Source organism: Mytilus californianus, unplaced genomic scaffold (assembly GCF_021869535.1).
Source record: "Mytilus californianus isolate M0D057914Y unplaced genomic scaffold, xbMytCali1.0.p SCAF_7, whole genome shotgun sequence".
In the NCBI taxonomy this organism is placed as follows: Eukaryota; Metazoa; Mollusca; class Bivalvia; order Mytilida; family Mytilidae; genus Mytilus; species Mytilus californianus.
The window spans coordinates 51,310,656-51,338,220 of record NW_026262723.1 but is presented as its reverse complement, the minus strand read 5'-3'; the positions used below and the strand labels follow the sequence as shown (position 1 = coordinate 51,338,220).

General features: G+C 31.2%; 1 protein-coding gene and 1 long non-coding RNA gene across 6 annotated transcripts in view; one reads left to right on the top strand and one right to left on the bottom strand.

Annotated features, from left to right (window-relative positions):
• LOC127709751 (uncharacterized) overlaps nt 1–27,565 on the top strand; it is a 133,978-nt gene that overhangs the window by 40,164 nt on the left and 66,249 nt on the right. The gene's annotated exons all lie outside the window — the stretch shown is intronic.
• The window catches only part of LOC127709695 (phospholipid-transporting ATPase ABCA3-like), a 78,811-nt gene that overhangs the window by 22,909 nt on the left and 28,337 nt on the right, over nt 1–27,565 (bottom strand). For 4 of the 5 annotated variants that reach the window (XM_052215324.1, XM_052215326.1, XM_052215328.1 and 1 more), the window contains 7 exons: nt 25,952–26,089; nt 24,451–24,580; nt 20,892–21,046; nt 17,872–18,027; nt 5,309–5,519; nt 1,664–1,913; nt 393–532 (listed from right to left, as the gene is read on the bottom strand). In XM_052215324.1, coding sequence (XP_052071284.1) covers nt 393–532; nt 1,664–1,913; nt 5,309–5,519; nt 17,872–18,027; nt 20,892–21,046; nt 24,451–24,580; nt 25,952–26,089 — 1,180 coding nt within the window. The remainder of the gene's footprint in view (nt 1–392; nt 533–1,663; nt 1,914–5,308; nt 5,520–17,871; nt 18,028–20,891; nt 21,047–24,450; nt 24,581–25,951; nt 26,090–27,565) is intronic. The other variant, XM_052215325.1, reaches the window with a different exon arrangement.

Here is a 27,565-nt window from a genome sequence, read left to right as displayed (position 1 = left end):
ATTGAAACACCAAATAAAAAAAGAATTGTGCTTTGAAACACCCAAGATATATGTTTATAACTCAGAAATTTTTTTCTGCAATGAAAGGCAGGGTTAATTTCCTACAACTGTCAAATTCAAGGGAATATTTTTTTCTACCCTTTTTCGTATGAAACGGATATGAAGTACTATGATTTGGTGGTATTACACCTCTAAAAGTAAATCAATTAAGCAATATTTTTCTCCAAAAGGTCTTAATTAGAATTTTTAAACATTTATTTTGATATATCTTTTTATAGAAATGTAAATGGTAATTTGACTTTTGTAAGTATTATCATTATCTTCAAGAAGTACAGTAACAAAAGCAATAATTTTTAATCTTGAAGCACTTTGTATTCATGGAAAATAAGTACCTGATATGAAACCAGGTGTACCTGTTGCGTTGACAGATAAATCCATTCTGCCATTGCCTTTGGTTACAACTACTCCATTGTGTTGGGGTAGTTCTATGCTTCTGTTTTCTCCTAATTCTATGCTTCTGTTTTCTCCAACCCTATTTTGAAGACATTTTTGTATAATTTTCATTTATGATGCTAATAACATTTTTTAAATTGTGCATTTAAAAAACTTAACAAACAGCTGTTCCATGAGCGCATGATACGCCCGTCGTCTTGTGTGTGAATTTTTATGCAATAATCATAAATAGTTTCTGACATACGGCACGACATGCGAAAACCCCCCTTTTTTTTATAAAAAACTCAATATCTCTAAAATAAAATTTTGAATCAAAACCAAAAAGTATACAGATCTTAAGATTAATATAACTAACAAGTATGTAAAGTTTTAAGCAATAATCATAAATCGTTTTTGAGATACGGCGCGACATGTGAAAAACCCCCCTTTTTAAAAAAAAAAGAAAATCAATATCTCTAAAATAGAATTTTGAATCAAAACCAAAAAGTATACAGATCTTTAGTTAAATATAACTAAGAAGTGTGTAAAATTTTAAGCAATAATCATAAATCGTTTTTGAGATATGGTGCAACATGTGAAAAACCCCTTCCCCTTTTTTTACAAAATACTCAATAACTCAAAAATAAAATTTTGAATCATCACCAAAAAGTATACAGATCTTAAGATTAATATAACTAAGAAGTGTGTAAAGTTTTAAGCAATAATCATAAATTGTTTTTGAGATACGGCGTGACATGTGAAAAAAAAACACACACCTGTTTTAGATACTAAGTCCCGTAGCTCAAAAAGTTTTAATCTTATTTTCACCAAAAAGTATACAGATCGTTTGACCATCATAAGAAACAACTATATTAAGTTTCATGAAATTTGGATAAGTCGTTCTCAATTTGCGGTGCGACATGCTTACGCCGGACAGACAGACGGACAGACGACATTTGTATACCATAATACGTCCCGTCAAAATTTTGACAATCGGGCATATAAAAATAATTGTGCTTTTAACCAAGTATATTTACCACAAAGTTTTGAGGGCAATATTTATTAAGATACAGCAATTGCATTTAAATCAACAAAGAATGTTCATTTGCTATCATACTAAATTTTCTTAATGCCAACAAAATCTAATATGAGCAGTTCACATTTTTACAGGTTATTGTTGAATTCTGCAACTTATATTGCATTTCTATCTGATCTATTTTAATTATATTACCTAAGGAAAACCTCCTCCATGGTTGTGACCGATGCTCCATAGCTAGCAATACCATAGGCTGCTTTATTCTCCTCAATATCAGTGAACATTTCTTCAAATTTGTGGGAACACTCATGGGGAAGAATGTATGACAGCTCAGCACCAACATTGTTCTCCATTACAGCAGAAGGGACATAACTCTTGATGACCTCTGTCATCCTGTTGACATCACATTTGACATCTTTAACAATGACCATGTGGTACCCAGCTCCTATTCAAGAAAAAATGGGCATCAGATAATCGATAATGGCAATAACTTTTTCTTCTGTTTTATCCAACATTGTTTACCATACTAAGATGTCATTTCTACCAAAACAGCTCCAGTGAATTAAACAATGCATGAACTAGCCTTTTCAGTTAACAATTTCATACCACAAAATCTTATATCATAGCCTAAATAAATTATTTACTGAACAAAATTCCCAATCATTATTACAACAAAGTGAAAAAATTATATATTTTTAACTTATATGTATTGATAAATGTGAGACTAGTTGCTGATTGTGCTTTAAACCACAGATGAAATATTGTTAAAGATTATCCAACTGGTGATACTATAATTAGAATACTGCCAATGTTCATGTGTATATGTAGGTATGACTTAGCTCCAGTTGAATAAATGTAAAGTTTAATAATAAGGTCTGGAAATCATTGTTCGTCCCATTGACATATAAGTCCAGCTGTAGCCACATCTTAGGAAAAAATGAAGAATTTGATAGTGTCTAATGTCTTTGATTATAAATCTTATGAACCTAATGTGCATACAGGAGGTGCAATATGTCTCCATTTCCTCAGTGTTTAGATATGCAAATAAAAGAAACGAAGAAAGGTGTCAGTAATAGGCAATATCAAATGCTGTACTTATGTTAAAACTATAAATATATATAAATAAAAGTAACTGTTTATCCATTTAGAATCATTTCAAATTTGAAATTTTGAATTAAGGATGTAGTCAGGTGAAATTAAAAAGACCTGGAGTTTAAAATTGATACTATAAACCAGAAGAGCATTAGTTAAGGGGGGAAATAAGTTTTTTTTTAACTTGAACATTGTCACAATGTGGCTGCATTACATAACCGCTACTATACTGATTTTAAATATTTACTTTGTACATGAACTTTGTTTTGTTTTCACCTTCGGATCTTATTTACCTATACACAGCTGAGTTTTCAATGTTTAAAAACTTGTGTAGTACATGTACACATTTTTATATTTGGATATATCTGAATTTGGATGACTTATATAAAGCAGCATTACATTGTCAATACTTGAGGAGTTTATAACATTGATAACTGTGTCAGAGAGTACTATGTGATAGAGCAGAATCTAACATCAGATCCATATGTATTTGTGACCATACAGAGATTTCCATTGAGTGTTTATGTACTGGCCTTACCTTCTATACAACTGTTCTAGGCAAGTCTATTTGTATTGAACTTTTATTTCATATATACAGATGTATTGTGCTGAGAATTGTCTTTGAAAATTATAAACTTCAGGCAAACTAGAGACTAGATTTAACTGGTTAATATAAAAAATAATCTAATTTTCACTTTCTTTTATATATCTTAACATGCATATTCAGAAAACAGCCTCATGAAATATTAAGTATGGATTCATTTCATCATCTTTATTGGAATAGAAGTGTTATATGTTTATTTATTTTTTATTTGTCTCTCTCTTTTAAGATTTTTGTTTGTTGTCCTCATAACATAACCCACCTGTTGCAGAATAATTATAAAATAATTTCATGATCTATAGATAACTAAGATAGGGAAATCTAAGGGCCATGCCATAATGAGCGAAGTAATTCAATTTTAATATTTAAAAAAAAATAATTTTTATTTATTTTTTTTTTCTTTCATTTTAGAATTCTGACAATCACCATGAATAGTATATTTTATATGCTGTACACTCCTTGCATCAAGTGCATAATATGGAGATTTTAAATACATTTTACAGATGTTTTGCATCTCAATATATGTTACTGATTTAGAAAGTTGAGAAATGACACTTGTTGACATTTAGAGTAATCTAAGGATGTAATTTTTATAGTATTATCATGTTGAAACTTTGAATATTGGATATTATTTTTTTTTTAGCATCTCATTTTGAATATTGAGTATCATTTTATAACATTCTCTATATTACTATAGGTAATTGTTACATTATGTTGTGAACAGTATGTGTTGTTGTGTATATTATCGTTTTTTTTTTTTTTTTTACTTTTTTTTTACTCTCATTACATTATTGAAGGTATAATTAACCAAAATCCTTGGGGTACTCATCTGTAACCATCTGAGTTTTTGGACCTTGATGGAATTTTAACACTGGTCATTTCTAAAATTTCATTCATCCCCAAGCATTTCGGGGACAAATTTTATCAAATTTATTCCTGCGCCAGATTGACAGACCATGCTACTTACTACTTGTAATAGCACCACATGGGCAATCCCCCATGCAGACCTTGCACTCCCCAGTTGCAAATGAGATGCCTAGTCTCATCCCCTTGGTGGAGAACCCTCGCTTCACATTCCTGGCTGGTGTATTGTCGAGCAGGTTCTTCCTCACACTACAGGTTGCAATTTGACTTGCTCGGCAGGAACTCCTAAATTCTTAATTATGCAGAGTATTTCTCAAGGGCCAAAATATTTTGTTACTGAATTTATTGTATTAATAAATATTATTCATTCAAAGATTCTGTCTGCTTTGAGGCAGTATGAATTATTGGGACTATGTTTTGGTTTACACACAGATACCCCCTTTATCACTTATGCTAACATTAAATTATTTGGGAGTTGGTTTAGATCTACAATGCACAATTTCACTGATGGTGAGTTTATAAAATTTTTACTTGTTACAATTTACTTTTGACTTAAAACTCACCATTAGGGACTTTGTGGATTGTGATATTGAATTTGAGTTTGGCTATCAAGAGAGTTACATCAGAAATAAGAAAACATTGCATCTATAAGGATTTGATTCATTACCATACAAACAGAAAATTATATGCATTATATTCACATACCAAGAGACAATTACAGATAATAAAACACCACCTATAAAAAAGTATGTTTACATTATGGGACAACAATTAACACAGCTCAAAATTAACACCATACACAACTACAAAGACAATTTTGTTGTATAAATAGGTTAAATATACCATTAAAAGTTGCAAGTTAATTAAATTTTCCTGAAGATCTGTGGATGAAGAATCTTTTATATGATATAAAAAAACAAAAAGTTTTCCATACTTATTTTATCAAACATGCATATTCAATGGAAAACAGGCAGAAAAAAAACCTCTTAAATAGCATTGCTGTTTTATATCTGTTTAATACTTATTAGTATTAATGGTGTTGTGGGTACAGGCAGAGCAATTAATTCATATAGTAAAAAAAAATACAAACATTTCATTGTTTTTACGTTTGAAGTGATAAAGCTGCATAACATGGTACACCCAAAATAATCACCACTAACAACATCCCCCACCTCACCCCATCCCCCCCCCCCCCCGCCACCCCCACCCCCACCCCCATCCCCCTCTACCCACACTCCAAAACATAAAGGGATCCACAGCATGAAAAAGGAGTTGGTACTTACCATATTTATTTTTGAGGAAAAGTGAAGTTCCGTAACATTTAACATCTCCTTCAGCCATAATAGCAATTCTGTCACCAAGGAGATCAGCTTCATCCATAAAATGTGTTGTAAGAATCATTGTCCTTCCTTCCTTGTTTTTCTGTAAAACTGTCCAGATCTGTCGTCTGGCATCAGGATCTAATCCAGAGGAGGGCTCATCCAAAATAACAATCTACAAAAAAAAGTAATGTATTATTATGAACATACATATGATTTTATATCTATTAAAATATCATTTGGAGTACCATCCAGTCCACTAAAAAAATTCCACTTTAAAAAAAAATCATAGACATACTTAAAAAAAAAAAAGGGTTGTGGTATGATTTCCAATGAGACAACTATCCACCAGAGTTCAACAGCAAGAAAACCCATACCATATTGTCAACTATAAAAGGACCCACATGAAAATGTGAAACAATTTAAACAAAAACTAACGGACAAATTTATAACAGTACAATTTACGAAAAACAAATACGAAAGACATGAACCAACAACAACCACTGAATTACAGGCTCCTGACTTGGAACAGGCACAAAAAGAATGTGGCAGGGATAAACATGTTAGTGAGCACTCAACCCGCCACTAACCTGGGACAGTGGTATAACAGCAAAACATAAGAACAAACTGTAATAAAATGCTTCGCTGGGCGCAGCTTGATACGACCGCAGAGGTCGAACCCTGAACAGTTGGGGCAAGTATGGACACAACATTCAAGCTTGATACAGCTCTGAATTTGGATTGTGATTAAATATTTGACACAGCATAGGTTTCTGACACAGAAAGAATGTGGTCTAAGAACTTCAATTTTTTTAATTTACCTATTATGGTCAAATGTCCAAAATCAAAATACATGGTTAGATTCAGCATATCAAAGAACCCCATATATTCAATTTTTGTTGAAATCAAACAAAGTTTAATTTTGGACCCCAACTTGGACAAACTTGAAAACTGGGCCAAAAATCAAAAATCTAAACACATGTTTAGATTCAGCATATCAAAGTACCTCAAGAATTCAATTTTTGTTAAAATCAAACTAAGTTTAATTTTGGACCCTTTGGACCTTAATGTAGACCAATTTAAAAAAAACGGGACCCAAAATTAAAAATCTAAAAACACGGTCAGATTTGGCATATCAAAGAACCCCAATAATTCAATTTTTGATGAAATCAAACAAAGTTTAATTTTGGACCCTTTTGACCTCAATATGAACCAATTTGATAGCGGGCCCACAAATAAAAAATCTAAATACATGGTAAGATTCAGCATATCAAAGAACCCCATATATTCAATTTTTGTTGAAATCAAACAAAGTTTAATTTTGGACCCCAATTTGGACCAACTTGAAAACTGGGTCAAAAATCTAAAATCTAAATACATGTTTAGATTCAGCATATCAAAGAACCCCATATATTCAATTTTTGTTGAAATCAAACAAAGTTTAATTTTGGACCCCAACTTGGACCAACTTGAAAACTGGTCCCATAATCAAAAATCTAAACACATGTTTAGATTCAGCATATCAAAGAACCCCAAAAATTCAGTTTTTGTTAAAATCAAACTAAGTTTAATTTTGGACCCTTTGGACCTTAATGTAGACCAATTTAAAAAACGGGACCAAAAATTAAAAATCTAAATACACGGTTAGATTTGGCATATCAAAGAACCACAATAATTCAATTTTTGATGAAATCAAACAAAGTTTAATTTTGGACCCTTTTGACCTCAATATGAACCAATTTGATAGCAGGGTCCACAAATAAAAAATCTAAATACATGGTTAGATTCAGCATATCAAAGAACCCCATATATTCAATTTTTGTTGAAATCAAACAAAGTTTAATTTTGGACCCCAATTTGGACCAACTTGAAAACTGGGCCAAAAATCTAAAATCTAAATACATGTTTAGATTCAGCATATCAAAGAACCCCATATATTCAATTTTTGTTGAAATCAAACAAAGTTTAATTTTGGACCCCAACTTGGACCAACTTGAAAACTGGGCCCATAATCAAAAATCTAAACACATGTTTAGATTCAGCATATCAAAGAACCCCAAGAATTCAATTTTTGTTAAAATCAAACTAAGTTTAATTTTGGACCCTTTGGACCTTAATGTAGACCAATTTAAAAAACGGGACCCAAAATTAAAAATCTAAATACACGGGTTAGATTTGGCATATCAAAGAACCACAATAATTCAATTTTTGATGAAATCAAACAAAGTTTAATTTTGGACCCTTTTGACCTCAATATGAACCAATTTGATAGCGGGGTCCACAAATAAAAAATCTAAATACATGGTTAGATTCAGCATATCAAAGAACCCCACATATTCAATTTTTGTTGAAATCAAACAAAGTTTAATTTTGGACCCCAATTTGGACCAACTTGAAAACTGGGTCAAAAATCTAAAATCTAAATACATGTTTAGATTCAGCATATCAAAGAACCCCATATATTCAATTTTTGTTGAAATCAAACAAAGTTTAATTTTGGACCCCAACTTGGACCAACTTGAAAACTGGTCCCATAATCAAAAATCTAAACACATGTTTAGATTCAGCATATCAAAGAACCCCAAAAATTCAGTTTTTGTTAAAATCAAACTAAGTTTAATTTTGGACCCTTTGGACCTTAATGTAGACCAATTTAAAAAACGGGACCCAAAATTAAAAATCTAAATACACGGTTAGATTTGGCATATCAAAGAACCCCAATAATTCAATTTTTGATGAAATCAAACAAAGTTTAATTTTGGACCCTTTTGACCTCAATATGAACCAATTTGATAGCGGGGTCCACAAATAAAAAATCTAAATACATGGTTAGATTCAGCATATCAAAGAACCCCATATATTCAATTTTTGTTGAAATCAAACAAAGTTTAATTTTGGACACCAATTTGGACAAACTTGAAAACTGGGCCAAAAATCAAAAATCTAAATACATGTTTAGATTCAGCATATCAAAGAACCCCATATATTCAATTTTTGTTAAAATCAAACAAAGTTTAATTTTGGACCCTTTGGACCTTAATGTAGACCAATTTGAAAACTGGACCCAAAATTAAAAATCTAAATACACGGTTAGATTTGGCATAACAAATAAATAAATGTGGTCAAAGATTTTACAAATCTAATGTGCCATACTGGTCTTCCTTTATAAATATGCATTTCTTTAAACATAATTTAAAAGCAGTGTAAGGGAAGTAACCAAAACGTTGTATTTGGATTACCCCCCTTACACTGTTTTAAATTATCTTAATTGTTCATTAACCATTACTTTATACATAATTTAAAAGCAGTGTAAGGGAGATAATTTCAATGATATATTTGATTTATCTACCTTACACTGCTTTAAATTATGTTTTGTACTAAAGTATTTGTCCATTAATGAGGACAACCTTGTTTTTCCCCCTTTTTTGCCCCTAATTCTTAAACGGTTTGAGCAATAACCCCCCAAAGCAAATCCTAACCATCCCTTTGTGGTATGGAAACTTGTAGTATAATTTCAGAGAGATCCATACACCGTTCCACAGTTATTGTCTGGAAACTAGAAAATGCTTATTTTTGGCCCCTTTTTGGCCCCTAATTCCTTAACCGTTGGTACCATAACCCCCAAAATCTATCCCCACCTTCCTTTTGTGGTATTGAACCTTATGGTAAAATTTCATAGAGATTCATTAACTTTAACTAAAGTTAGAGTGCGAAAACTAATGCGTCTTCGGACAACGACGCCGGACGACGACGACGATGACGACGACGCCAACGTCATACCAATATACGACCACAAAAATTTTTTTGCGGTCGTATAAAAATTAGTAGCAAAAGGCTTAACTCAATAGATAGGTACGAAGCACAAAAAATAACTAACATAAAAGCAATAACACATAGCACAGAAATAAGAGTAATCATAGTTCTTGAACGCTTGTTCAAGCCAATTACAACTACATGTAATAAATAAATCCTGTTCTCCCACCCTGAAGTATCAATCAGTATGCCTCCAATGGATTGAGTGTAAAAATGTCAAAAAAAGTCTGAAATTGGCATGAACTAGTGCAATGCTAAAATAGTAAACAATATCTACAGGATGTAGGATCATAAGTGCGGATAACTGTACATGTATAGCAATATATATTTGGTTATGCTTTAATTTGTCAAAAACAAAATCAATCTTAGTACTGATAACAACAAAGTTTAAAGATTTTACTATGCTATTAAATTGATCACCTTTAAGAATAAGTTTATGCAAAGGATCAATTAATTTACATGGATAGTATCTATATTAATCTCTATAAACAACATCACATAAAAATTAGGATGTGTCTCATGTTTTTAATAAGAATGCCACAGGTAAAGCCAAACTTCTTAACCAAATCTCTGTATCTATCAACGAATTTAGTTAAAGTTTAATTAATTTGTGATAACGTAATCTCGGACATAATAATTTTCCAGTTATACATAAATCACGTTTGTTGAAATCTAAAACGCGGCTACAGACATGGTCATAGCAAACAATTTGTGAAATATAAACACAGTAGTAAGAGGTCATCACCAATACCTTCAAATATTCAGAGGAGGTCTCAAGCTGAGATGTGGTAGTGACATGATTATCAACTATTTGACTCCCTGTGGGGAGCACAGCCTTGAATGTAGAAAAATTTTAAATTTCATTCTTTAGAACATCTGTGTAGTATTTACGTCATACCAATACCACGTTGTTTGCTGCTTTGTTTGCCAGTATGAACACAAAATGCTTTTATTAAGAACTTGAATTTTTGTTTTTAATCCTAGAAATTGGTGTATTACTTACCCGTTTATTAATTTCTAAATTATTTTTGAAATGTGATATGGGAATATCCAAAATATTCAAATAGGAATCCAGTGACTTTTTGTCAAATTTCTCCAGTTTACACCAAGTTTTACAATAGGATGAAAGAGCATCCCTAATGACCTGACCACACTCTTTCAATTCATTTTTGACAGTGGACGATATTTTGATCCTTTTTTCAGAAAGTTTATAACCTCTCAGTCTTGAATGATGTTGAGGTACCCTAGAATTACATGGTCATAGGGGTCATATCTAATCCTCAATGTGTCACGTTGAAGGAACATTGTTTTCTATACTGTGCTGGATTATTGTGTTGGCTCTGTGTTATCAAAATATGGAGTCATAAAGTTCTGACTGGTAAGAGTCATTATAAATACTACACAAATCGATCAAATCAATACCTCTATCAGTGTATTTTTATTTTTAGAAAATGCTTTCATGATCTTCAGGTTAGTACCAGGGAACAGTCTTTGGTGACTAAAAGCTGTTATGATACAAGTTCACTCATATCTTGGACTGAAAAATTATATTGTATCACACTAGTCATAAATATTATGTAATTAACTAATTGGTATTTGACCTAGTTTGAAAAATAATTGATGTCTACCATTGTTTTTTTTTAAATATAGATAAAAAATCATCAAGTGTAACATTAGAATGATATTGCGGTTAATGCGAGACCTATGATTACATTTGTCTTTTATCAACAATAGACATGATATCAATAGAGGAAGTTTTAGATATTTTCCCTTTTCCCATGATATCATTTCGCAAATTTCATGGGAATCTTCAAATTTTATTGTCCTGGCTGTTTCTTGGGGGTTTAGTGTGGTTGAAATTTGATAAATTTGATATTGTGTTTGCATTTTTCTAAATGTTGGTATATCAAACTTTTGAATTTATTAGAGTCTGTGAAAGTGATATAGATAATCTTGTGTTCGTTTGAAAAATTCATGTCCAGTTTGCCCTACACATTGAATACCACTTTTCGATTTAGTTCATGTTACATGATATATGAGGTTTTGGGTTTTTCCTGTAATGTTATAGGAAAACTAGAGGATAAAGCTCTTCAGTTCACTGATAACCCAACAGTATTATTTGAAGATAATCCTGAGCAGGTTTGTCATTTTCTGGCATTGAATGGGAATATTTGTGGATATCAATATGCATTTTTGTTGAATAATCTAGCTGCAGAGGCTTTGTTTCCTTTAAAGACATTGTGAAAAATGCTAAATTTTGAAGGAGATTTCAAAATATGTGGCAGTTAAATTTATGTCAGAAATACAGTACTTTAACCACATGGATATTTGGAGAATACCATTACAGTAACAGTTGTCTAAGTTTATGTCCTAAATTGTCATATAGAGTTACACAATTCAATGCTTCCATTTGTCAGAAACTATATACATTTTGTACCAACTAAATATCTAAATAAAACAAATTAAGCAACTTATATAAATAATTGAAGCAATGCAGTTTCACTAAAATATACACTTGTAACTAAGGGGATCTAACCAAAAGTCTATTAATGAGTACTGAATGCGTATTTTTCACTTTGGGGCTCATTATTTTACAGTCATCTTGTAAAAATACGGATTCCAGTCATAGTTGTTCCACTTCCTTTCTGTGATTTGTATCAATTTTTCAATGGCTGACTAAGTAAAATTAACAAAAATAAACAATCTTTGACATGAAAGTTGGAAAGGAATATGATTTTTTTATGCAATAAATGGATCAAACCTTAACTCAAGGCCATTATAATCACATTTTAATGAAGAGAAAAATATTTTGCCGAAAATCAGAATCTTTTGATGTACACTCGAGTTGTATGATTTTTTTTATGCAATAAATGGATCAAACGTTATCTCAAGGCCATTATAATCACATTTTAATGAAGTGAAAAATATTTTGCCAAAAAATCAGAATCTTTTGATGTACACTCAAGTTGTGAGTGCCGGAAGAGAAATAAAAGTACAGAGTTTGTATATCCCCCGTGTTGCAAATATTTTATCCATCCAAGGTACAAGGGCAATAACTAAAAAAAACACTTTATTTTTTGTTCTTTAAAACAATTTAAAAATATCTTAGAGAAATGAAGGCTTCAGAGCAAATGCAATGTGATTTTCGTTATAATTAATTTTTTCCAAGGGGCATAACTCGTTAAAAATATTTGATCAGCACTTATTTTCGAAATTGTCAGACATTGCTGGCAAGAATTGTACACATGAGAGTGCTAACAATGCAATTTTCCATATAATCAATATTTCCAAGGGCACAACTCTTTTAAAAATAACTGATCGGCATTGATTTTCGAACTCGTCAAAAACATTGATGATATTAACCTATAATATTAATTGCATAAAAATCTGGCAAGCATTGTACACATGAGAGCATTAACGATGCAATTCTTCATATAATAAATATTTCCAAGGTACATAACTCTTTTAAAAATAATTGATCTGCACTGATTTTCGAACTCGTCCAAGGCATTGTTGATATAAGTTTCATAAAATTCTGGTAAGAATTGTACACATGAGAGCGCTAACGATGCAATTTTCCATATAATTAATGTTTCCAAGGGGCATAACTCTTTTAAAAATAATTTACTGACTTTCGAACTTGTCCAAGACATTGCTGATATAAACCTATGATATAAGTTTCATAAAAATCTGGCAAGAACTGTTCACGTGAGAGCCCAAACAAGACCGGAAGGATGCCCAGTATATCTATGTCCCCTGCAATGCGTTGCGCAGGCGACAAACAAGAGGATCTCAAGAGCCTGAATCCCTCACCTGTAATTTTTTGCTTAAATCTTTCATCAATGATTATTTTTTTCTTTTCAATATATATTAATGAATGGCTTAAAACCAAAGAAATGCATTTTACCCCTATGTTTCATTTTAGCCATAGTGGCTATGTTTCTTGACGTACAAGAAAATAAAATACAAAATTTATACTAGATACTCTGAAACTCATTCAGCCCAAGTTTGGCTGAAATTGATTCAGCAGTTTCAAAGGAGAAGATTTTTTAAAGTAAGCAAACTAAATGAACAAATTGTGAAAAATTGATTTTAAAGGGCAATAACTTCTTAAGGGGACAATTGACAATTTTGGTCATACGAACTTATTTGTAGATCTTATTATCATTAATAATATTCAAGATAATAACCAAAATCTGCAAAATTTCCTTAAAATTACCAATTAAGTGGCAGCAATCCAACAATGGGTTGTTAGATTCATCTGAAAATTTAAGGGCTGACAGAGCTTGGCCTAATAAATATTTTTACCTCTCATCAGATTAGCTCTAAATGCTTTGGTTTTTGAGATATAAGCCAAAAATTGCATTTTACCCCTTTGTTCTATTTTTAGCCATGGCGGCCATGTTTTTTTACGAAACAGAAAATAAATTACAAACTTTATTCTAGATACCCTTAGAATTATTCAGCTTAAGTTTGGTTGGAATTAGTTCAGTACTTTCAGAGAAGAACATTTTTTAAAGTTAGAAAACATGATAAACAAATTGTGTAAACTTGTTCTTAAAGGGCAATAACTCCTTAAGGGGTCAATTGACAATTTTGATCATTAAACTTATTTGTAGATCTTACTTTGCTGAACAAATTTGCTGTTCACACTTTATCTTTATCATTAATAATATTCAAGATAATAACCAATAAAATGCTCCGCTGGACGCAGGTTGATACGACCGCAGAGGTGGAACCCTGAACAGTTGGGGCAAGTATGGACACAACATTCAAGCTTGATACAGCTCTGAATTTGGACTGTGATTAAATATTTGACACAGCATAGGTTTCTGACACAGAATGAATGTGGTCTAGGAACTTAAAAAATTTTAATTTACCTATTATGGTCCAATATCCAAAATCTAAATACATACACGGTTAGATTCAGCATATCAAAGAACCCCAAGAATTCATTTTTTGTTAAAATTAAACTAAGTTTAATTTTGGACCCTTTGGACCTTAATGTAGACCAATTTGAAAACAGGACCAAAAATTAAGAATCTAAATACATGGTTAGATTCAGCAGACCAAAGAACCCCAATATTTCAATTTTTGATGAAACCAAAATATATCATTATTATTTGCTTTTATATATAAATAAAAAATAACCAACTTAAAATGGAAAATTTAAAAGAAAAAAAAACAAGAGGCTGTCAGAGTGACAGCAAACCAGATTTTCCTGCAGAGGTCGACCCTGAACAGTTGAGCAAGTATGGACACTACATTTAAGCTTAAAACAGCTCTGAATTTGAATTGTGATTGAATATTTGACACAGCATAGGTTTGTGACACAAAATGAATGTGGTTTAAGAACTGAAATACTTGAAATTGGACATTTAAATACCTATTATGGTCCAATATCAAAAAAGTACATATTAGAATCAGCATATCAAAGAACCCCAAGAATTCAATTTTTGATGAAATCAGACAAAAGTTTAATTTAAGACCCTTTGGACCTCAATGTGGACCAATTTGATAAAGGAGCCCACAATCCAAAATCTCTCAATACATGGTTAGATTCAGCATTTCAAAGAACCCCATAAATTCAATTTTTGTTGAATCAAACAAAGTTTAATTTTGGACCCTGATTTGGACCAACTTGAAAACTGGGCCTAAAAATCTAATATTTAAATAGAGTTTAGATTCAGCATTTGAAAGAACCCTATATATATATATATATTTAATTTATGTTGAAATGAAACACAGGTTAATTTTATCCATAATATTTTCTGTGCAAATGGAAACAACTCAAACTGGATAAATAGTTCTCTAAAATAAGATATGATGCAATTTTTCAAATTATAATCAATAATATAATAACAACAACCAGTGATGACTAAGTTCTCTAAAATTAGATATGATTTAACACTCAAACATTGTTAGAATCAGCATATCAAAGAACCAAAGAATTCAATATTTGATGAAATTAAACAAAAGTTTAATTTAGGACCCTTTGGACCTCAATGTGGTATTATCTTATTAATAATGAAAAGCTCAACCGTTTACAAGTTCTTAAACAGGAGGGGGGTGGGGTGACCCAAGGGGACTCACCTTATATTTCATTTGATTTGTTTTATTGTCCCATTCAAGAATATATATGGTTCAGGGGTGGGGATCTAGACCGTTTACCGGTACAAGCTATCAAAAAGAAGGGGGGTGGGGGTGACCCCCATGGACTTCCCCTATATTTCATTTGATTTGTTTTATTGCATTCAAGAATATATATGGTTTAGGGGTGGGGATCTCGACCATTTACAAGTTCTGAAACAGGAGGGGGTGGGGGTGACCCCAGGGGACTCGCCTTTTATTTTTTATTTGATTTGTTTTATTGTCCCATACAAGAATATATATAGTTTCAGGGTGTGGATCTTGACCGTTTACAAGTTTTCAAAAAGAAAGGGGGTGGGGGTGACCCCCATGGACTTCCCCTATATTTCATTTGATTTGTATTATTGTCCCATACAAGAATATATATGGTTTAGAGGTGGGGATCTCGACGGTTTACAAGTTCTTAAACAGGATGGGGTGGGGTGACCCCAGGGGACTCGCCTTTTATTTCATTAGATTTGTTTTATTGTCCCATACAACAATATATATGGTTTGGGGGTGGGGATCTTAACCGTTTACAAGTTTTCAAAAAGAAGGGGGGTGGGGGTGACCCTCATGGACTTCCCCTATTTTTCATTTTATTTGTGTTATTGTCCCGTACAAGAATATATATGGTTTAGGGGTGGGGATCTCGACCGTTTACAAGTTCTCAAACAGGAGGGGGTGGGGGTGACCCCAGGGGACTCCCCTTTTATTTCATTTGATTTGTTTTGTTGTCACATACAAGAATATAAACTACACCTTTTCATAAAATTGAATTTGAAGAAAACCCCTCTGACTGTCTACAATTGTTTTATGATATGTTGAACAAAGCTTTAGATAAACGGGCCGACGCCCATTATTTCCCAGGAATGGACAGTTATTTGGACTTTCGCTAACTTAAAATACACCTTTAATATAGAACGAATCTTCAGATTATAACATTTTAAAGAATTTTATTTCATTTTGTTATGGTTTTCTTTTCATTTTCCCCGTGGTGTACCCAATAATCCACAGGCAAAATTTAAGATCAAGCTGACCATCTACTCACTAAACGAAGTATTTATGAACAGTAGAGTAATTACTATAAACAGATTTTGAATAAAATTCATCCAGATTTATGTTTTAAGTTATTGGATACGCACATTTTTCTTGTAGTAGGATTGAAAGGATATTTATTTGTGTCTATAAGTGGTATTTCAGGAGAGAAAAAAACTAGTATTTATGCATATATGTTAATGGATTATGTGTGTTTTTCGTTTGATAAATCTTGGATATAGAATCGTCAATGAAAAATGAAATGGTACAACTAGAATAAATTTCCAGGTATGTAACACTCTAGTTTAGGTTATTTAACTTATAAGGGTGTGCTTGATTATAAGTCATATCTGAAACGAAATATGATTCTATATTTCAAACCATTCTATTAGATCAAATAAAATTAAACACGAAAATAGTGTTTCATGCATATACATTTTTCTTTCCCTTCGCTCATTACAACGAAAAAATGTTATGCATATTTTAGATGATTCTTAAATAGCAATACAAGCAAACTGAAAATATTTTTCACTTTTCCCTTAATTAAGTGGAAAACTACTTTTTGATTTCATTTAAACATTTCAAGATTAACGCCGTCATTTGCACTGCCGATATATCTGTTATATTTGCCACTGGACAAATAACAACAGCGAAGGAATACGATAATGTTATGCGTTTCTGTTGAAAATTGAATAAAAAACCCGCCAAATATTTAACCCAAGCTTATTCAAATGTTATTCATACCCCCTCCAATTCTATTCATTAGTACTATATTCAAATTATAACAACGAACAATCAAATAATATACCGAATACATGTACGCCATTTTGACCATTTCATTTTCTTGAACTATTTATTCTATTAAACCACAATATACTTGTAGAAACTAACGAGTAATTTTTCTGTTCAATGTAAATAAAATTTAGAATGGAAATGGGGAATGCGTCCAAGAGACATCAACCCGACCAAAGAGCAGAAAACAGCCCGAGGCCACAAATGGGTCTTCAACACAGCGAGAAAATTTCTCTAATATTACAAAGAATTCAACCGAGTTAACGCATTTGATATTTTTTAGATGCACAGAAAAGGAATGGCACTCAATGGAAAATAGTCGAGTTTACTCGCTTGGATACTTTCCGTGACAGAAATTCAGCCAAGATTGGCATCGGAAAACAAATTGTGGATAATGTTGTGGAATTTTAGTGAATACGATGCTATATATTATAGGATGGAATTAAGACTCGCAAATAAAAGCTGTTTATTAATAATCATATATTTGGTGTTTACTGTATTACTTTACGATCCCAATTTTAAAAAAAAATCAGTATCAGCCTTTTTAGTAAGTTTTCATCTTCATTCAATATCGCGTTTAGTCCTTTAGAATTATTTCCATGGGTGAACACTTTTTAAGAAAGAGCCCATGGAAATATCCAAAGGTCAAAACGGCCGGATGAATGAAGATGAACAATAGAAAATAACTCTCCATTCCTGAAAAATAATGGAGAGTTTGAACAAAAGATTTACATCACAGGTGTTTTTTAACCTACCTTTGACCCTGCAATCAGGGCTATTCCAACAGATAACTTTCTCTTCATACCACCAGATAATGTTTTACTGGCTGCTGAACGTTTGTTTTTCAGATTTATCTGTGTTATCATGGAATCTACTTCATCCTTTACTTTGTCTTTAGGACAACCTTTTAACTAAAATAATAACTGCAAATTACTTGTATGTTGCATTTTACAATGGTTAAAATCTTCCTTTTATTGCTGGCAATTAACTCATTTTTTAATCTAAGGTAGTTCCTTCATAATGCATTTCAGAAAATTCTCCCTAAAATAAATTCATATAATTTTCTCCACATTGCCCACTCATTCTTTATATCACAACAAATTTTTGCAGTTGTATGATTGTTTGGTGCTGTTGCTCTCTAGATGTCATTTGGGTATTTTTGTCATTGGTTGTTGTCTCCTTGTCATATACCCCACATCTCCTTTTGTTCATATACTAGCAGCTTTTTTCAGTTTCCAAGCTATAAAGGACAAAGATCTTCGTAAAAATTTTCAAAGAACTTTTCAGATTGGTTCAAGCTTGTGTTAGTATTTCAAGATCTTACAGTAGTATGTCAATGAATTTTGTGTAATTCTTAGGGATTATGACTATAAGGGGCAAAAAAGGACTGAAAAATCCACTTTTAAATGGCAAACAGCAAGAGTTTTTATTTTTTAATATTTTTACAATAAATTTGTTTACGTCCCCCTTCCCATATATATGGCAAAAGGCCCCATTAGATTTGGGATAAAAATTGCATATTTTGACATAGAAAAATTACCAACTTCAAGCAGTTATCATGCACACAATTTAATAAATTTTGATGAATAATATTTAATTGATAAAAGTAATTCTAACAAGAGGTTCCCAAGAGCCTGAATAGCTCACCTCGTAAAAAATATGCTATTTTGATATTTATTTTTTTCCTTTAATGCAATCATTCATATTTGCATATATGTAGATCTTTAGTGGCATTTTTGTAGTCTTGTATTGGTGATTATTTTTACTGTTTACAGTTTATACCTATCTATTTAAGTTTTAGAGATAAAAAATGTAATCTGTTCAATATAAACACTGATTCAAACATTAAAAGTTGATTTCTGACAACATTTACATTGTTCCTATTGAAATTTGTTTTTTTTGTGTATTTGACAAATGAAAACTGGAAAATGACAATGTTTAAATTAAGGTCTTCTTAAAAGTATTTTATAACTAAATAAACACAACAAAAATTGAAATTTCAATAGGAACAATGCTAAAACTTTTCTCAGAAATCAACTTTTTATGATTAAATCAGTGTTTATATTGAACAGATAGAAAACATATTATTGATATTGAATAAATACAACATCACATGCAATTGTGTGAGTTGATACATGTATTTTCATCTACTAAGAAGGTATTTTTTTCTTCAGGTAAATTAATCAATGAGTGATGGATTTCTCTTAGAAGAAATCTAAAGGTCCCAGTGAATAAACTACACAGAGAAAAATAGCTATTGTATTTATTCAATGGGACAAGTGAACTAAAAAAAGTTTAAATACCTTGACCAATAGGAGATGACTCATTTGGTTTCGCAATAATATTCATAGATATTTTGTTTTGTTTAGCTACTGGTTCCCAGATATGATCTCATAGAGACACAACTTGGGAATCTTACCAGTATAGATCATGGATAGAGGCCAAATTAGTGGATTTTCTTAATATTCTATAACATATACCAGTTTCATAAGTTTTTGCTGAAAAATATTTAAAATTTAATTTATTTTTTTATTTTAACTTCATTGTATTTGTTAAATATTCATTATCGATCAAATATTAAAATAAAGCAATGCCCTCTAATTGTTTCATTCACACTATTTTTTTATTAATGTAATTTATAAACCCCAAGTATAATAATAAATCAGCTATAGCAACTGTGATCCTATACATAAAAGGAAGATAAAGAAGAAGACGAATTTACTGTTGTTTATATAATTACATTCCGTGTATTCCCAGGTAGACAACATGGATTTTAAGTGACAACAAAACTAAATGGTTAAATTAGTTTAGGGACTTGTATCTCTCCAACAGATATGTATAAATAGGTTCAAATTGTTTTAAAATGATTTTGATAGAATAATTAATATTTGCAAATGGGCAATTTATAAATCAGGACATAAAATTGTATGTCAAGCTTGACTGGCTTCAACATTTCTGGGGTACAATTAACGGGATAATTAGCAAATTTTTTTACCTTTCAATCAAAAGAGTGTCAAAATTATGTTTTAATAGCAGTAAATCATTCAATTGAGAGTAAATTTTGATCTTCCTGTCCAGGAAGAATTTTGAATTTGGTTTTTTTTAGGAAAATTTTGCATTTTAGACATTGCAAGTCTCATGGCAATATAATACTGGTGAAAAGGTCATTTGATAAAATCCCGGGTTATTTAATGACCTGAATGGGTATTGAAAAATCTCGGGTGAGCTGGTAAATTCACAGGTCACACCCGCAAAATATGGTTCAATTGACAGGTATAATGATTGAAGGTACAGGGATAAATAATTTCCATGGAAATAAGATATGCCAATGCTATTGCAAACCAAATGAAACTCTTCCACAGAGTCATCTCCTCTTGGTCAAGGTATTTAAACTTTTGTCAGTTCAATTGTCCCATTGAATAAATACAATAGCTATTGTTCTCTGTGTAGGTGATTCACTGGGACCTTTAAATTTCTTCTAAGAGAAATCCATCACTCATTGATTAATTTACCTGAATCAAAAATTATCTTCTTAGTAGATGAAAATACATGTAATCAACTCACAAAACTGCATGTGATGATGTCAAAGTGAGACAAAATTGAATTATAAAAAGCATGTTCCCCCTTTTCAAAAGTGACAAGTAGTAAATCTCATCCTTTGTAGATATATTTGTTTATATTCTAAATCTCAGTTACTTCAACTATTTATAAAAGTTCCTTTGCTTCTGAGGCCTTCTAAGTTATTTTTGTACTCATAGCTCTTTCATCTACTTACACTAGCAAAGAATTGAAGGTGTTCCTCTACTGTGAGAGAATCAAACAGTATGTCATGTTGTGGACAGAGACCTAGACTACTGCGTACACTGGTAATGTCTTTCCTGATGTCATACCCATTTACTTTAGCTGTACCACTTGAAGGAGGGAAAAATCCTATAACAAATATAATATAGAAAATGTAATTAAGTTAGAATTGCAACTACTGTGTTTACATATTTCCTGAAAAGAATTATAAAATATGGATATAGTGTAATGATTGATTTCAGTACACAGGATAAAGCAAACTGACGATAAATTTTCACTTCTGTACTCGTATTATGAACAACAAATTTATTTTTTAAAAATAAATGTGGATAGTGTCCACATGTGGACACAGATGATGCCCCCGCTTGCATATCATATAGTTATAAAGGGACATAACTGAAGAACGGTAAAAGTGACACTACCCAAATTTGAACTTGATCTGAGTTTTGTGGTAATAAGCATTGTGTGTAAGTCTCATGACATTTGGTTGAGGCTAACTTAAGAAGAGAACAGAAACTAAAAATTCAGCAATTTTTCTATTTGTAAACAAGCATAACTCTAGAACAGTTGTGTATAAGTTTTATAACATTTGGTTGAGACAAACTAAAAAATTCAGCAATTTTTATGTTTATAAAGGGACATAACTCAAGAATAGTAAAAGTGTCGCCACCAAATTTCGTACTTAATCTGTATTATGTAGTAATAAGTTTCATAACATTTGGTTGAGGCAAACTAAAGTTAGAAAACGGAAACAAAAAATTTTTACTTGATCTTAGTTTTGTGGTAATGAATATTGTGTATAGGTTTCATAATGTTTGGTTGGGGCAAACTTAAGTTACAGAATGGAAACTAAAAATTTTGCAATCGTTCGATTTATAAAGGGGCATAACTCAATAATGGTTAAAGTGACACTACCCAAATTCAACTTGATCTGTGTTTTATCAGTGGAAGTCAAAATTAAACTTTGCATTGTATAAAGCATTGATTGTAGTTGATTCAACCATAATCATGGACAAAGGAAGATAACTCCAATTTTAAAAATAACTTGATATTTAGAAGAAAATAAAAATTTTGCAATTTTTCCATTTATAAAGGGGCATAACTCTAGAACGGTTGAAGTGACGCCACCAAAATTCGAACTTGATCTGTGTTTTGTGGTAATAAGCATTGTGTATAAGTTTCATAATATTTGGTTGAGGCAAACTTAAGTTAGAGAACGGAAACTAAAAATTTTGCAATTTTTCCAATTATAAAGGGGCATAACTCTAGAACGGTTAAAGTGATGCCACCAAAATTCAAACTTGATCTGTTTTGTGTGGTAATAAGCATTGTGTATAAGTTTCATAACATTTGGTTGAGGCAAACTAAAAGTTAGAGAACGGAAACTAAAAATTTTGCAATTTTTTCATTTATAAAGGGGCATAACTCTAGAACGGTTAAAGTGACGCCACCAAAATTCAAACTTGATCTGTGTTTTGTGGTAATAAGCATTGTATATAAGTAACATAACATTTGGTTGAGGCAAACTCAAGTTAGAGAACGGAAACCAATTTTGGGACGTACGGACGGACGTACAGACGGACAAGGGTAAAACTTAATGCCCCCTCTGCTACGGCTGGGGCATAAAAAATGTTTCGGTACTCCTAACAACAAAATTATTATATTTAAATTTACCTGTGTACGTTACTTTATTTAACACCATTTTGTCCTAGGTTAAAGTTGTCTTTGTGACATTGATACATCTTTTTTATTTATATTGTCTCATAGATCAAATTTATTCGTTCAGTGTATATTTACTTGTTTTTGTTAATATGTCTTTTTGATCGAGTGAAGCCATTTCAATTGATATTTTATTGTGCGTCTTTTTATGTGGTAATGTTACACCACTGTTTCAGGTTAGGGTGAAGGTTGGCGCCTGTTTAAATGTTTAAACCCGCTGCATTTTTATACACCTGTCCTTATTCAGAAGCCTGTTGTTCAGTGGTTGTCGTTTGTTGGTGTGGTTCATAAGTGTTTCTAGTTTCTCGTTTTTGTCGAGCCTTTGACTTCTGTCGAAAAAGCGAGACATAGTGATCCTACATTCCGTCGGCGGCAGCGGCGTCCACATATATTCACTCTGTGGTTAAAGTTTTGTGAAATTTTAATAACTTTCTTAAACTATCCTGGATTTCTACCAAACTTGGACAGAAGCTTGTTTATGATCATAAGATAATATTCAAAATTAATTTTGTAAAAAAATTCCATTTTTTCCGTATTTTACTTATAAATGGACTTAGTTTTTCTGCCAGGAAACATTACATTCAATCTGTGGTTAAAGTTTTTGAAATTTTAATAACTTTCTTAAACTATCCTGGATTTCTACCAGACTTGGAAAGAAGTTTGTTTATGATCATAAGATAGTATCCAGAAGAAAATTTTGTAAAAAAAAAATTCCATTTTTTCCGTATTTTACTTATAAATGAACTTAGTTTTTCTGCCAGTTAACATTACATTCACTCTGTGGTTAAAGTTTTTAAAATTTTAACAACTTTCTTCAACTATCTTGGATTTGTACCAGACTTGGACAGAAGCTTGTTTATGATTAAAAGCTAGTATCTAGAAGGAAATGTTGTTCCATTTTTTCCATATTTTACTTATAAATGGACTTAGTTTTTCTTCCAGTTAACATTACATACAGTCTGCAGTTTAAGTTTTAAAAACATTTATTAGATTCATAAATTATCCTGGATTTTTACCAAACTTGGACAGAAGCTACTTACAATCAAAAGATAGTATAGAGAGGAATATTTTTATTAATTTTTTTCCTCATTTTTGTTGAGCCTGCGATTAACATCAAAAGTAGACGAGACACTGGGTTCCGCGGAACCCTTACAAATTTTATTTATATATAAATTAGACCGTTGGTTTTCCTGTTTGAATTGTTTTACACTACTCATTTTGGGGCCCTTTATAGCTTGCTGTTCGGTGTGAGCCAAATCTGTGTTGAAGGCCGTACTTTGACCTATAATACATTGTTTACTTTTTACACATTGTGACTTGGATGGATAGTTGTCTCATTGGCACTCATACCACATCTTCTAAATTATATATATATGAGTAAAAAAATCAAGAGCAAATTAAGGCATTCAGAAATAGAGAAGACACAAAACTTATGTCTGCCTTGATTTTCCCTTTAATTGAAGTGTATAGCTAATGCATGCAGCCATTATTACTGCTTAAGTAATCCAGCTTGAGATATTAACAAAATTGACAATTTTGACAGCAATATCATGAAACAACTTTCAATTGCAGAAACTTTTATATTACTACTTTTAACATTTACCATTCACTGAATTCTAAGTACCGGTTTGACAAATAAAAATGTCATTTATTGTCAGACAGTCTTCTCCCTAATGTCCAAAAAGTACATTAATATATTTGCAAGACAAAGTTTTCAATGTTTAATCTTTTTCAAAGTTTGCATACATTCTCATATTTGGCAAAATGCAAATTAGAATGTAATAAAAAAGAAATTTATCTCTAAACTTTTCTACCTGTTAACATAGATATTGTTGTAGTTTTCCCAGCACCATTATGTCCTAAGAGAGCAGTTATCTGACCTTCATATATGTTCAAGGTCATTCCTTCTACAGCAGTTTTCATTGATCCATTAGTCTTGAAAACCTGTTGTCAAGATAAAAAGAAAGATTTTATTTATGGACTTCAGTATCATGACAATATATAAGAATATCTGAATAAATTGAGCATCAATTGTGGTATAATTTTATTCACTGTATGAGAAATAGTGATTGCTTTAAAATTTTCAGAGAGATTGTTTACAAGTAAATTAATGAATTTTGTTCCATTATATGCTTTTTAGAAAAGATTGGTGGAAACGACTCTGAATTCAGGCTTAGAATTCATATCTATTAAACTAAATCAATAAACAGCTATAATTGTGATACTTCTTGATGATTGTTGTTTCCATGTATTTGGAAAATTTGTTACATATAAAAACAAGCATTCTGAAAGTATTGCATGGCAATACATAGTCCCCTACCGGTTAAAAATTCATTGTACTGGAACAAAATGCCAACTTAATCGGTAATTTGTAATATTTTCTATATTAAAAAAAACTAAGTTTAAATATCTCCTGGTGCAAATATTGAACACTAATATAAAAATAAGGAGAAGGGTATGATTGCCAATGAGACAACTATCCAACAAAGTTCAAATCAAGTGGATGTAGGCAATTATAGACAAAACCCATCACGTATAGTCGGCTATAAAAGGCCCCGACATGAAAATAATGTTATAGTCGGCTATAAAAGGCCCAACATGAAAATAATGTTATAGTCGGCTATAAAAGGCCCCGACATGAAAATAACGTTATAGTCGGCTATAAAAGGCCCGACATGAAAATAACGTTATAGTCGGTTATAAAAGGCCCCGACATGAAAATAACGTTATAGTCGGCTATAAAAGGTCCCGACATGAAAATAACGTTATAGTCAGCTATAAAAGGCCCGTCATGAAAATAACGTTATAGTCGGCTATAAAAGGACCGACATGAAAATAACGTTATAGTCAGCTATGAAATATGAAACAATTTAATTGAGAAAACTAAAGGCCTAATTTATAACAATAATTAACAAAAACAAATATGATAGACATGAACCAATGACAACCACTGAACTACAGGCTCCTGACTTGGGAAAAATTTACATATTTCATTAAAGATCTAAACCTATTGTTTTCGGCTATTTAATAATTCAATACAGTGGAAGACACCTGATCTTCCTAAAGTGGTTTAATTCTTTTTGACTAATAATTATCGCAAAGATGTACATGTGATAAGAATTAAATGCAAAACAAAGAACCTGGGTAATTGTACATTTAACTTTAAAAGTTAAAAGTAAGACAATCAATGATTAAAACACAATCAACACTAAAAGATAACACATAAATTGATTCAATATTAAAATATTTCTACCATCATAAATAATATAAAGTATATGTTCATGTGGAAATGCAGTCCAGTTATTTCTCAATTACCTTTTTCAAGTTTCTTATTTGAATTCCTGGTCTGAGTCTTATAGGATCTTGTTCAAAATACTCAGAAGAATGTTGATTTAAAAAGTTTTCATCACCTTCCATCACATCACTAGCAACAGTGCCACACCAATAAGAACTCTGAAAATAAAATAATTTTTAACTTTTAAATTTTCCTCTCTTTCTATTATGTCACTGTTCTGTTTCAAATGACAAAAATACAGTATATAGTAGGCACATGTAGACCTCTAGATGTTGTTTGTTTTCAGAATGCTATCTAAACCCTTAAATTCCGTTTATTCATGGTTTTGATTTACAAATGAAACAAGAAAATTAACAGGAAGGATCACTATTTTGTAAGTAAATCAATTAAGCAATAAATAACATGGTTGTTAAGTAATAGTAAAAACTTACTATTGCATTGTTTAAAACCTCATTAAAATGAGATTCTGATACAGGATAGAACATATTAACTGTTTTCTATTCTTTAAATTACACCAGTATTGTAGGAATAAGATAGTATCTGGTTTATATTTTTAGTGTTCCATTTCCAGTTTTCAAGTGCCAAATTGACAGGTGTGTCACTTAAGTTATAATGATTGTTTTATTTTGTCCTATAAGAGGTTGCATTATGACTCTCTCTGTTGATGGCATCCCGCTGTAATCCCAGTGGATTACAGAGGATATTCACTGGTATTCAGTGGGAAAAAAAATATTCCAGGGGAATCCCACTTTAGGTTTAATTGAATGTATTTCACACTGTAATTCCAGTGGAAGATCAGTTAAATTTCCAAAGAAATTTCCAGAGATATCCCAATGAATATCAAGTGGAATAATGTACTTTATTTTTTTATTCAATTCATTGAAATCACAGTGGGAGTTTTACCTCTTTAACTAACATTCTGGTGAGTTTTGGACATAGCAAAATTTGTTCAAGCTGAAAAGTACAAATATTTGTTTGTATCTGGAAATAGAGATACATAACATTCAACTGAAAAAAATATTTGACAAAAGAATTTTAAGGTTTAGAAGTGTGATCTGTATATATTTAATTTTTTTATCAGAGTAGATTGATACTTGATTTTATGAGGATCTTCCCCAATCAGTTTTATGAAACAGAAAATAACAGAATTAAAAACTCAGATGTCTAATTTATTTGTTAAAAAAAAAGGGCAAGCATGTACATTTATTGTCATATTGTATTTATATTTACACATTTTTTTACATTTGTTTTACTTTATTTGATTTGGTGTCTAGATTAACAATAAAATATGAGCAGCAATAAAGTGGCTACAAATTGTCAATATATTTATATTCCACCTTCTAATGGTGAACATCTTGTCAATCAAATCTTTTTCATTTGAAATTTCAAATTGAGAGATAGTTTTAAATAGAAAAGTTATGTGAATAAGTAATACAGTAGAATTATGTCAATTAAAATATATTCTTTTTACATTGACAACACAAATAAACTTTGAGAATTTTAATATTCAATTTCTACTCAGATTTTTTTACAGTGGTACACTGCCAATTTATCATTTCTTTCTTCCAAAGATTTAAATTCTGACTCTCTCTCCAAGCTCATAAATCTGCCTTTCTTTATCATCATACGGCATA